The 12,785-nt window shown below is 42.8% G+C and overlaps 1 protein-coding gene across 6 annotated transcripts in view; it reads right to left on the bottom strand.

Annotated features, from left to right (window-relative positions):
• Positions 1–12,785, bottom strand: part of LOC138971852 (MORN repeat-containing protein 1-like) — a 45,577-nt gene that overhangs the window by 13,395 nt on the left and 19,397 nt on the right. For 3 of the 6 annotated variants that reach the window (XM_070344694.1, XM_070344688.1, XM_070344702.1), the window contains 5 exons: positions 12,617–12,720; positions 11,340–11,504; positions 10,152–10,352; positions 2,475–2,564; positions 465–503 (listed from right to left, as the gene is read on the bottom strand). In XM_070344694.1, coding sequence (XP_070200795.1) covers positions 465–503; positions 2,475–2,564; positions 10,152–10,352; positions 11,340–11,504; positions 12,617–12,720 — 599 coding nt within the window. Of the gene's footprint in view, positions 1–464; positions 504–2,474; positions 2,565–8,241; positions 8,351–10,151; positions 10,353–11,339; positions 11,505–12,616; positions 12,721–12,785 lie in introns of those variants that run through there. The other 3 variants (XM_070344709.1, XM_070344723.1, XM_070344714.1) reach the window with 3 other exon arrangements.

Here is a 12,785-nt window from a genome sequence, read left to right as displayed (position 1 = left end):
AAATAAATAACATAAATAAAAATGCTCAGTTCTAGTATTGCATAAAAAAAATCAAGCAAATGCTCTACTGCTCTTGGCTCCATGACTGCACAAATAATTGATCTGACTTCTGTACATCCAACAGTCAACTTCTACAATGTTAACAAACATTTAAACAAACATGTAATCAAATAGATTCAAGCAATTTGTGAAAAAAAGAACATCATAAACAATACTAAAACCAGTTAATCATAAACGAATGAAAGAATATATGAGCCATGTAAATAAAAATATAGCAGAGAGAGCTTAATGCAAGAAAATCCAGTGTATCAAAATGGTGACCATGCACCACAACATAACTGCACAAATCAAATGCAACATTGCAGTTTGTAATTCAAACACAAAAAAGTGAGAACAATTTAATCAAAGAATAAGAAGGCAAACATCATGTGTGCACAACCAGGTGAATCCATGCTATACTTTACCAGGGCGGGCGACTGTCTCTATCTTTGGGGTCTCCTCATCTCATAAACAATACATCAACTTTATGCACATATCTATAGCTACGGTAAATCAGCAAGAAATTATCTGTATCCATTCAGCGACTTGCATATAGACATACACATACATGTACATCACTGAAACTTTTTTTAAGACATGTCATCTATACACAGAAACTATAATATCATTGACAGAAATATAGTTGCAATGTTCAGAAACACATGTTCAGGACACATTCACATACAGGAAATCATTTTGTGACATATTCACCAGACCTATATATATTAGCAGTTTGATAAACATGCATTGGACACCTGGTTAACACATTATACAGTTAACAGTTCACAGAACAAGCCTTGAATACCAATTTCATTAGTGCTGATGACATGTTGTTAACAAACAGAGTGCACACCATATTAATCACACTCTTGGATACAATGTATGTGACAGCTCTCTGCTCAGCCTGGGAAGGCACCTGGTTAGCAAAGTGCACACCACATTAATCACACTCTTGGATACAATGTATGTGACAGCTCTGTGCTCAGCCTGGGAAGGCACCTGGTTAGCAAAGTGCACACCACATTAATCACACTCTTGGATACAATGTATGTGACAGCTCTGTGCTCAGCCTGGGAAGGCACCTGGTTAGCAAAGTGCACACCACATTAATCACACTCTTGGATACAATGTATGTGACAGCTCTGTGCTCAGCCTGGGAAGGCACCTGGTTAGCAAAGTGCACACCACATTAATCACACTCTTGGATACAATGTATGTGACAGCTCTGTGCTCAGCCTGGGAAGGCACCTGGTTAGCAAAGTGCACACCACATTAATCACACTCTTGGATACAATGTATGTGACAGCTCTGTGCTCAGCCTGGGAAGGCACCTGGTTAGCAAAGTGCATGCACCTCAACACACAACACGGAGCAGCAGACGTGTAATAATGCTGTTAGTGTTATGTTATATGTTATATGAAGTCTTATATCGCGCGCGTATCTCCAGACTCGGACTCAAGGCGCAGGGATCTATTTATGCCGTGTGAGATGGAATTTTTTACACAATACATCACGCATTCACATTGACCAGCAGATCGCAGCCATTTCGGTGCATATCCTACTTTTCACGGCCTATTATTGCAAGTCACACGGGTATTTTGGTGGACATTTTTTTTATCTATGCCTATACAATTTTGCCAGGAAAGACCCTTTTGTCAATCGTGGGATCTTTAACGTGCACACCCCAATGTAGTGTAAACGAAGGGACCTCGGTTTTTCGTCTCATCCGAAAGACTAGCACTTGAACCCACCACCTAGGTAAGGAAAGGGGGGAGAAAATTGCTAACGCCTTGACCCAGGGTCGAACTCGCAACCTCTCGCTTCCGAGCGCAAGTGCGTTACCACTCGGCCACCCAGTCCTGTGTATGGTGGGTAGTGAGTGTAACGGTCTCAGTTTTCGCCTGGGCCCAGCTTTAGAAAATTAGCCTTGTTGATCTTGTATAAACTCCACACTGCATATCCCTCCTCCCTTCCAAAGTACTGATGATCGGACTTAGGTACTTTACATTCATGGGGTCAAATTCATTAAAAAAAAAAAAGAAGGTTATACATGTATAACTTTTGAAATTTGCTTTGCCTCAAAATCCTTCCCTTCTCATTGGATGGGCATAACCACACAGTGCACGTTTGCGAAGGAGTCAAATTTTGGGGTTAAATCTATTAAATTTCATCACAAATTTCCTTCACTTGCAAGAAAGTGTTATGCTTTTCTCCATCAAATAAGTGTACCCTCTTTAATTTGACCGGGAAGCAACATTTCAGTCTGAGGTATATATCGAATGTGAAAGCTCAGCCCAGTAAAAAAAATGAGATCGTAACAGCAGTGTGTGGCAATGGACTGATCATGTTAGTGTATGGCTGGCAGCGTGCGACAGACCTGGTTTAGGGAAAGCCTAAAAGAGAGAAATCAGTCCAACACGTCGTTACATGGCTACCTGTCCGAGCAAACTTTTCATCTGCAGCTACCCCTGCGGTTTTCTCCTTGCCAAGGGAGTCCCCTAACTTGACCTGTGACCCTCTCTTCTCTGCAAAAACGTCAAGACAACAGGTCACTCACAGCTTGTCATGTATAGCCAGCAAACAAGATACAGGTACATTATAACACAATCTCTCTTCTCTGCAAAAATGGTAGACAGTCAGAACAACAGGTCATCATGGTGCGTACGCAGATACACTCAACAATTGGAATGTAACCCTGTACACATACATCAGCGATACACAGATAGCGGACCTACCAGTATAGTGGGCCCCCCACATTCAATTCTGCAAATAAAGTTGCCGACAATTACAATTTTACACACATCTTTTCAGCCAAACAGGCTTTACAACAAAAAACACTTAAATTTTGTTTAAATCAAACACAGGTAACACATACATATGATACGTACTGTCAATACATACTTTTTCCTGAACATGCATTAGCAAACTGAAACAGAACAGTAGCAAACAACAAAGGAGCAAGACTGAACAGATGTGAACTGGCCAAATGAAGAAGTGAATCAAAACTAACCCTAGCAATCAGATAAACTTACAGAACAAAACATTTTATTATCAAACTTTTCCCGAAGTTTTTTCTGAGATCTGATGTCTCAGGGCTCATCAGCATCCTGGGAGTAACATCCCCATTCAATTAAATCAGAGAGAGAGAGAGAGAGAGAGAGAGAGAGAGAATAAGGATAATGATAAGATTTATATAGTCCTGTGAGGTTACCCTCATGGAAATTCGGGCTGCTTTCTCCCTGGGGAATGCGAGCTGCCATACAGTATACAGCGCTACCCATTTTTTTCTTTTTTTCCCCCTGCATGCATGTATTCATGTTTCCAAGCCCTGAGACTTTTGCTGTGAACTTGGGTTCTTTATCGTGCGCATGCGTGCACACGGGGGTGTTCGGACACCGAGGACAGTCTGCACAAAGTTGACTCTGGGAAATAAATCCCTCGTCGAATGTGGGGATCGAACCCACGCTGATAACGACAACCGGTTCTGAAGCCAGCGCCGCTACCGACTGAGCTATTTCCCCGCCCTAAAGAGAGAGATTAGTGTGGTACATGTATATATGGCACTCAAAATTTGAGGAGTGTTAATTTACACAACTAGAAATACTTTTGTGCATCCTCTTGCAGCTGCTGTTGCATGAGTAGTTTACGAGACGTTAGTTCATCAGCATTATTTTTTCATTTTTCTTCACTTATATCATCTCTAAAAAATAAGGTTAGTATAGAACAGAGCAAACAGACAGGTTGTATGCATAGAACAAAGCCAAGTATTGTCAACCTGCGAGATGTATTTAAGCACTTCTTTTTATTAGACTGTAGAACTTAATGTTTTTTTGGTTTAAAATAAAAGATGTTTTGCTTCAAGATTAAAATGCCCTTCTGATACTGATCCTTACTTTTGTGTATGAACACTTTGGAACACTCCCAAAACTACATGCACCTTAACTCTGTCATGCACCTTCACTTTGTCATGCATCTTAACTCCGTCATACATCAAACTCTGTAATTTGTCTTCACAAACCTTCACTTTGTCATGCATCTTAACTCCATCACGCATATGAACTCTGTCATGCACCTTAACTCTGGCATGCATCCTAACACTGAATCTCAACTCTGTCCTGCATCTTAACACCGGCATGCATATTAACTCTGTCATGCATCTTAACTCTGTCATGCATCTTCATGCAGACAACAAACAGACAGTACCTAGTTCCAGAACTGGTTCTGGTGTTGGAATTAACTCTTCCTGATCTTTGACCTTGGAGCCTTTCTTACTCTTGGATTTACTTGTACTTCCTTTCCTACTCCGAGCCTGCTTTGACGGGTTGTCTACCGATGACAGCTTGCTCACCTTGCTCTCCCACGCTACCAGTGTGGACCCCGCCGGAGTGACATCCACTTCACACCCCTCTGGAGGCCACAAACACTGCCCTATGGCTCACACCGGTCTTACCAAAGTCACACACTCAACACACCTCTGGAGGCCACAAACACCGCCCTATGGCACACACCAGTCTTACCACAGTCACACACTCAACACACCTCTGGAGGCCACAAACACCACCCTATGGCTCACACCGGTCTTACCACAGTCACACACTCAACACACCTCCGGAGGACACTAACACTGCCCTATGGCTCACACCGGTCTTACCACAGTCACACACTCAACACACCTCTGGAGGCCACAAACACCGCCATATGGCTCACACAGGTCTTACAGAAGTCACACACTCAACACACCTCTGGAGGCCACAAACACCGCCCAATGGCTCACACCGGTCTTACCACAGTCTACACACCTCTCGTGGCCACAAACATGGCACCTTGGCTCACACCTGTCTTACCACAGTCACACACTCAACACACCTCTGGAGGCCACAAACACCGCTCTATGGCTCACACCGGTCTTAACATCAGTCACACACTCAACACACCTCTGGAGGCCACAACCACCGCCCTATGGCTCACACCGATCTTACCACAGTCACACACTCAACACACCTCTGGATGCCACAACACTGCCCTATGGCTCACACCGGTCTTACCACAGTCACACACTCAACACACCTCTGGAGGCCACAAACACTGCCCTATGGCTCACACCGGTCTTACCACAGTCACACACTCAACACACCTCTGGAGGCCACAACACTGCCCTATGGTTCACACCAGTCTTACCATCAGTCACACACTCAACACACCTCTGGAGGCCACAAACCCCGCCCTATGGCTCACACCGGTCCTAACATCAGTCACACACTCAACACACCTCTGGAGGCCACAACACTGCCCTATGGTTCACACAGGTCTTACCCCAGTCACACACTCAACACACCTCTGGAGGCCACAAACACTGCCCTATGGCTCACACCGGTCTTAACAAAGTCACTCACTCAACACACCTGTGGAGGCCGCAACACCGCCCTATGGCTCACACCAGTCTTAACACAGTCACACACTCAACACACCTCTGGAGGACACAAACACCGCCCTATGGCTCACACTGGTCTTACCACAGTCACCCACTCAACACATCTCTGGTGGCCACAAACACCGCCCTATGGCTCACATCTGGGATCTGACTACCATTAGATTCTATTTATATTCTAATCGTAGAAAGGAAAATAAAATACTTTCACACATTTCGTTAACAAAATCAATATGGGTAAATATGAACACTGTCACAGGCAAAATTAGTCTAAAAGACTCGAGAACTGCAGAGACAGTTTAAGAATGAACATGTTTAAACATGCTTAGCGAATGTGATTACATGAGTTTATTCACACGGAAGGGGTCTTTTTCTGTACACAGTGGGTGCATTTTATGAAGTTTTTTTTAATGGTTCCAGAAAAAGCACCAGTGCATTTCCAGGTGGTTTATCCCAATTTTGTTGTGGGTCATATGACACTTAGTTTAATTGCTACTTCCTCAAAATAATTTTTGTTACAAAGTTGAAAAACAACAGTATTACAACAATCTCTTACAAAATAAAACCTTTGAGCATGCTGGCGAAAAATGACATTAACTGACACTTAAACAATATATGACACTTTGCTATTTCCTCAAAATTAATTTTATTGTGCGAAAGTCAAACTGAACTCAGCAAATTACGGCAGTCTCGCCCAGGACACAAGACTGAGTGTGATTGTTTTTCCTAACTACTTATCTGGTACAGCGGAACCTTCCTATTAAGACCCAAGATTTGAGACTTCCTCCTTTTTAATACCTTGATTTTTTTCAGATTTTTTGTTCATAACCTCTGTAAATTAATCTCCATTTTAAGACTCTCTCCTTTTAAAGACCTACATTTCTAATTTTGTTTTAGTTTTTAAAAGGGGGATTCCAGTGTAAAAAACCCAACTAAAACCTAAAAATCCCACCTCCAACATATGAATCGATCCACTTTGTGACAAATTAAACCCCTTCTGCCTAAGTGACTGATACATTAAACACAGCTTCCTTCACACAAGGTATACACAAAAATCACCATACATAACCCATACAGATCCACACAGTACTTAGCTTACCTTCCCCTGTAAGGCACAAGAAAGAAAAAGAAAAAGCATTTACTTTGTTTCTGCACGTACATTCTGCCATATTCAATAACCTATTTACTGCTTGCCATATACATTGTACTTTGTGCCATACTTAATAAACTGTCTACTGCTTACCAACGAGTTTGGTGATTTCTTTCCCATCAATCCACATACAATCGGTAAAATTAGTTCTTCCATGCAAAGAAAAGTTAAATGCGTGCAATGTTTGTTTGTTTGTTCGTTCATGGGCTGAAACTCCCACGGCTTTTACGTGTATGACCGTTTTTACCCCGCCATTTAGGCAGCCATAAGCCGCTTTTGGAGGAAGCATGCTGGGTATTTTCGTGTTTCTATAACCCACCGAACTCTGACATGGATTACAGGATCTTTTTCGTGCGCACTTGGTCTTGTGCTTGCGTGTACACACGGGGGTGTTCGGACACCGAGGAGAGTCTGCACACAAAGTTGACTCTGAGAAATAAATCTCTCGCCGAACGTGGGGGCGAACTCACGCTGACAGCGGCCAACTGGATACAAATCCAACGCGCTACCGACTGAGCTACATCCCCGCCCAATGCGTGCAATAAAGTCAGACCTGATTACCCCCAAAGCTTGATAAGAGTAATTAATGGTAAATAAAAATAAAATAGTAATCTGATAACAAAAATAGTAACTCAGTGGTTACAAACACCAAAATTAGCAACACAAACCTAATTTGAAGCACATCTTAAAATCGTAGTCTCGTCTCAAATGGAGTATTTTGTCCCACATTTCCTAAAAAATAGTAATAATTACTCCAAAATAGTAAGGGTAAACAGGTCTGTAAAGTATTATTCACTCATGCACATGTTCCCCAAAACAGTGCATCAAACATCAGTGTGCAGTGTCCATGTCACCCCTCAATGAGTCAAACCAAGCATCCTTCTTTGCAGGTTCCATGCACCTCTACCTCAAGCACATTACAGTGTTCTAGATGATCTTACGTGTAGCAAAGACCTGTATGTGTACGTGTAGATATTGCGTCACCCATGACTCACTTTTTTTCTCCAATGTTCTAAATCATACGTTGTTTTGCTCCCACCAAGACTGCAGATCTTGGCAAATGCGTGACGTAAAAACTAGATTTGATTGGATTGGATTGGATTGGATTGGATAAGATTTACAGTCCAGTGAGGTTACCCTCATGGAAATTCGGGCTGCTTTCTCCCCGGGGAAAGCGAGCTGCCATACATACGGCGCTACCCATATTTTTTTTTTTCCTGCATGCTTGTATTCATGTTTCCTGAGACTTAATGCCGTGTGAGATGGAATTTTTTTTACTTTATTCCAAGTCCCACGGGTATTTGATGGACATTTTTATCTATGCCTATACAATTTTGCCAGGAAAGACCCTTTTGTCAATCGTGGGATCTTTAACGTGCACACCCCAATGTAGTGTACACGAAGGGACCTCGGTTTTTCGTCTCATCCGAAAGACTAGCACTTGAACCCACCACCTAGGTTAGGAAAGGGGGGAGAAAATTGCGGCCTGACCCAGGCCTGAACATGCAACCTCTCGCTTCCGAGTGCAAGTGCGTTACCACTTGGCCACCCAGTCCCGTTACCCGTACACGTTCCCGTACACGCGTGGTCAAAAGTGCCACATCTAGATCTTGCTACTGTCACACCCCAACACCTTCAAACCTATACATGCCAACCCTGATAAGAGGCTCTTGTGTGCTTTGATACTGAAAGATGACTGATCAACTTACCAGGGACACCAGTAGATCCTTTCCCTTTAAAAAGAACAAAGTAAAATCAGTGGAGGAATCACTCTTGATTCACTGTGATGGGATATGACCTTTCCATGTTCAAGTCAAGGTCAACAAAAGTATTCAATTGCTACAGCTTTAGATAAACCTAGTCCAGTGATGTCTTTTCAGAATATGCAAGACACCGACCATTGTGTTTGTTTCTGATCCATAAAAAACATGAAAGTAAGGGGGCTATATAATGTCTTGGCATCATGCTATTTTTTTCTGTTTGTTCTTTTGCACCCAGGTAGTAGTGTCGGATTGAAACTGTGGAGAAAAACGCGTGATTCAGCCATGACACACATTAAAACCATCCTGTTATACTCTCACAGTGCAGTCACATCAGGTCACACAGGTAACTTTCGGGTGTATTTTTTGTGTAGATTCACACATCCACACCACACAGGCAGTCATGTTTCAACCACATCATGAACAGCCCTGGACTAGCTGTGCCATAACTCTGCAGTAGCAGGGATCTGTTTAGAGCGACACACAAGCTGAACGAGAAGCAAACCGTTACCCTGCATCTTGGCTAGAGCGCTGCCTGCAGAGAAAGAACGCACGGTAAGAATAAAATTACATCAATGACAGCTGTGAGTGCACGGCTCAGATTTCTCAAGACGTAAAAAATACAAATGTGTCATGCCTATCCACAAAAGTAAAGGTGAATAAAATGAACATCAAAATCAACAAGATTGATCTAGAGAGTACCAAAGCCTCTTTTTTCGATCAACTATACTTCATCTTATAGATGAACACTGACAGATAGTCTGCAGATATACAAATGGGAGAGATTGGATCAAACTATTCATAGCAGCTGCAAACATTCAAACCTTTTCTCACAGTCTCCATCAATAGCTGCTAAATATCTAGACATATCTTACAACAGCAGGTTGTCAACACAATTAACTCTCCCATCAAAAATCCTATTCCACATCCAATTTTCCACATAGATCCACTGTCTGCTTCACATCTGCACTGATAATCACAACCTTGTACTTGCGTTTTCTGGACAACATAGTACACAGAGAACACTTTACATCACATCTTCAGGGCCGGACCAAATGAGTTGTAAGGGGGGGGTTTCCTCCTTTTTTGGGGGGGGGGGCAAATCAGCGAAGTGGCGAAGCCACAAGCGCGTGCCTGCAAAGCAGGTGCGCGAACTAGGGGGGTCCGGGGGCATGCTCCCCCGGAAAAATTTTTAAAAACGGTTAAAATCTGTGCAATCTAGTGCATTCTGGGCCTTGTTTTGAGGGTTAAGAGCAGCATTGTTTTGGTGCTAAAACTAGTAAAAAAAAAAACCACTCAAAGCAAGGTACATGCTTTTTCCAGGGGTGGGGTTCCGGAACCCCTGGAACCCCCCCCTGGGTCCGGCCCTGTCTTCTGTGTAAAAACCCCAAGCAGACAGTTCTACAACTACTTTACAAGCAGTAGTCAAAGAAGAGAAAACAGAAATACAAAAACTTAAATCATACATTACTAGCTTTAAAAAAAAAAAAAGAGTACAGTGTTGTTCCCAGATACAGCAGGCGATAAGGTCAGTTGCACCTGGATAAAAAATGTGCATATGTACAAATATCCTGGCTTCGTATGGTTGAAAAATTGATGGTGACATTAAGACCTATCAGATGGTCAATTACCAGCCATGGGTTAGACAAATGCGCCAGATCTGAAAAGTATGCGTCAATGACCGAAGACCGCAGCCTGTGAACAACACTGCAGCATATCTGTAGCACAAATTAAGAAATGACGAACAGAAAGTGAAAAGAAGAGTGGTACTGACCAAACTTGTCCTTCAGCGACAACTTCTTGTTGCTCTTCTTATCCTCGTCCAGCGCAACAAACGGTCGGTACAGGGGGGGAGGGGGGGAGAGTTGCAGGTTGTTCCACTCCACGTACCCGCCTTCTGTCCGCCGGGTGGACACGGGGGGCGGGAGCGGGGTGGTCTCCACAGGTGTGATCGCACAAGGATTGCCTGTTCCTTCTGGATGGGAAAGTAAAGTCAGGTTAAAGTATTGGCATGATGACAGGTGTGATCACACGATGATTGGCCGTTCCTTATGGATGGGAAAGTAACATCAGGCTAAATAATATTGGCATGATGACAGGTGTGATCACAAGATAATTGGCCGTTCCTTCTGGATGGGAAAGTAAAGTCAGGGTTAACAATTTTGGCATGACACAGATGGTCCCATGTTGGTATCATGACATTAATTCTTGCCTGACAACGGTCAGCAACAGGACAACTGCCCTTTTCGTTTCCCCTTTCCTTTCAACACAAAATACACCTATATACAAAATACACATGAATAGACCTACTTCATCAACTGAACATCATATCAAGACAAAGACAGTGATGTGACTTCTTCTTCTGCGTTCATGGGCTGAAACTCCCATGTACACTCGCGTTTTTACCCTGCCATACGCCGCTTTTGGGGGATGCATGCTTGGTATTTCGTGTTGCTATAACCCACCTAACTCTGACATGGATTACAGGATCTTTTCCGTGCGTACTTGGTCTTGTGCTTGCATGTACCCACAAAGAGGGATAAGGCACCAGCAGGTCTGCACATACGTTAACCCGGGAAATCGAAAAAAATCTCCACCCTTACGCGGCCCGGATTCGAACCCACGACCTTCCGCTTGGGAGCCCGGCGTCTTATTCACTCGACCACTGTGCCAGTCAAGTGTGATGTGACAAACACTGTGATGTGACAAACACTGTAATACGACAAACACCGTGGCGTAACAAACACTCAAAAACATGACAAAAACGCTGCAAAACCACAAAAACTGTGACATGACAAACACAGTGACATGACAAACTCTGTGGAGTGACAAACACTGTGATATGACAAACACTGTGGCGTAACAAACACTGTGACATGACAAAAACGCTGCAAAACCAAAACACTGTGACATGACAAACACTGTGACATTACATACGCTGTGGCATGACACTCAGAGGTACCTGTGGCCAGCTCTGTGTTGGCGGGATCCTGACTGGGGGACGCAGCAGGCTCAGGTGGTTGCATCAAATCTGTGGCTGTTCCATCCTCCATACTCAACCCTGTCACCTCCTTGCCTCCCTCCTCCTCTCCCTCCCCTGCTTCTGCAATGTCTCCCCCTTCTCCCTCTGCACACAACAAATACAGTCACAGGTAAGTACAGGTGCACCATTTCAATCCCCCCATTTTAAGACTGCCTGCCTTGTAGGTCTTGAAAGGGAGGTTCCACTGTACGGCTAATGCTATACTTTTTTTTAAATACAAAACAGCTTGTAGCTGCAGAGACAGCAGAGAAAAGTTGACCCTTTCTTTGTTTGACTGCCTGATGAGAAATAAATGTTTGTTTGACTGCCTGTTGAGAAATAAATGTTTGTTTGACTGCCTGATGAGAAATAAATGTTTGTTTGACTGCCTGTTGAGAAATAAATGTTTGACTGCCTGATGAGAAATACATGTTTGTTTGACTGCTTGATGAGAAATAAATGTTTGTTTGACTGCCTGATGAGAAATAAATGTTTGTTTGACTGCCTGATGAGAAATAAATGTTTGTTTGACTGCCTGATGAGAAATAAATGTTTGTTTGACTGCCTGATGAGAAATAATTGTTTGTTTGACTGCCCGATGAAAAATCATTTTTTATTTGACTGCCTGATGAGAAATAATTGTTTGTTTGACTGCCTGCTGAGAAATATTTGTTTGATTGACTTCCCGATGAAAATCAATTGTTTATCTGACTGCCCGATGAGAAATAATTGTTTGTTTGACTACCAGCCATGAAATAATTGTTTGTTTGACTGCCCGACATGAAATAATTGTTTGTTTGACTGCCCGACATGAAATAATTGTTTGTTTGACTGCCCGACATGAAATAATTGTTTGTTTGACTGCCCGACATGAAATAATTGTTTGTTTGACTGCCCGACATGAAATAATTGTTTGTTTGACTGCCCGACATGAAATAATTGTTTGTTTGACTGCCCGACATGAAATAACTGTTTGTTTGTCTGCCAGACATGAAATAATTGTTTGTTTGACTGCCAGACATGAAATAATTGTTTGTTTGACTGCCAGACATGAAATAATTGTTTGCTTGACCACCCGATGAGAAATAACTGTTTGTTTGACTGCCCAGTGAGAAATAACTGTTTGTTTGATTGTCTGATGAGAAATAATTGTTTGTTTGACTGCCAGACATGAAAAAATCGTTTGTTTGACTGCAAAATGAGAAAAAAAATGTTACCTCCATCATCGTCCCTGGCACTTTTCTCTCCCTTGTCATCCTCCGCTGTGACCTCCTCCTCCGACAGTTGGTCCGTCAGAGGGTAGGACACGACCTCGTAACCACTGACACACAACGTAAAATGTTACTTGTGTAACCAAGCCATCAAACACTCGAGTTACCTTAGGAG

This window comes from Littorina saxatilis, linkage group LG1 (assembly GCF_037325665.1).
Source record: "Littorina saxatilis isolate snail1 linkage group LG1, US_GU_Lsax_2.0, whole genome shotgun sequence".
Classification (NCBI taxonomy): domain Eukaryota; kingdom Metazoa; phylum Mollusca; class Gastropoda; order Littorinimorpha; family Littorinidae; genus Littorina; species Littorina saxatilis.
Note: the sequence above shows the minus strand (reverse complement) of the source record. Positions and strands in the feature narration are given on the sequence as shown.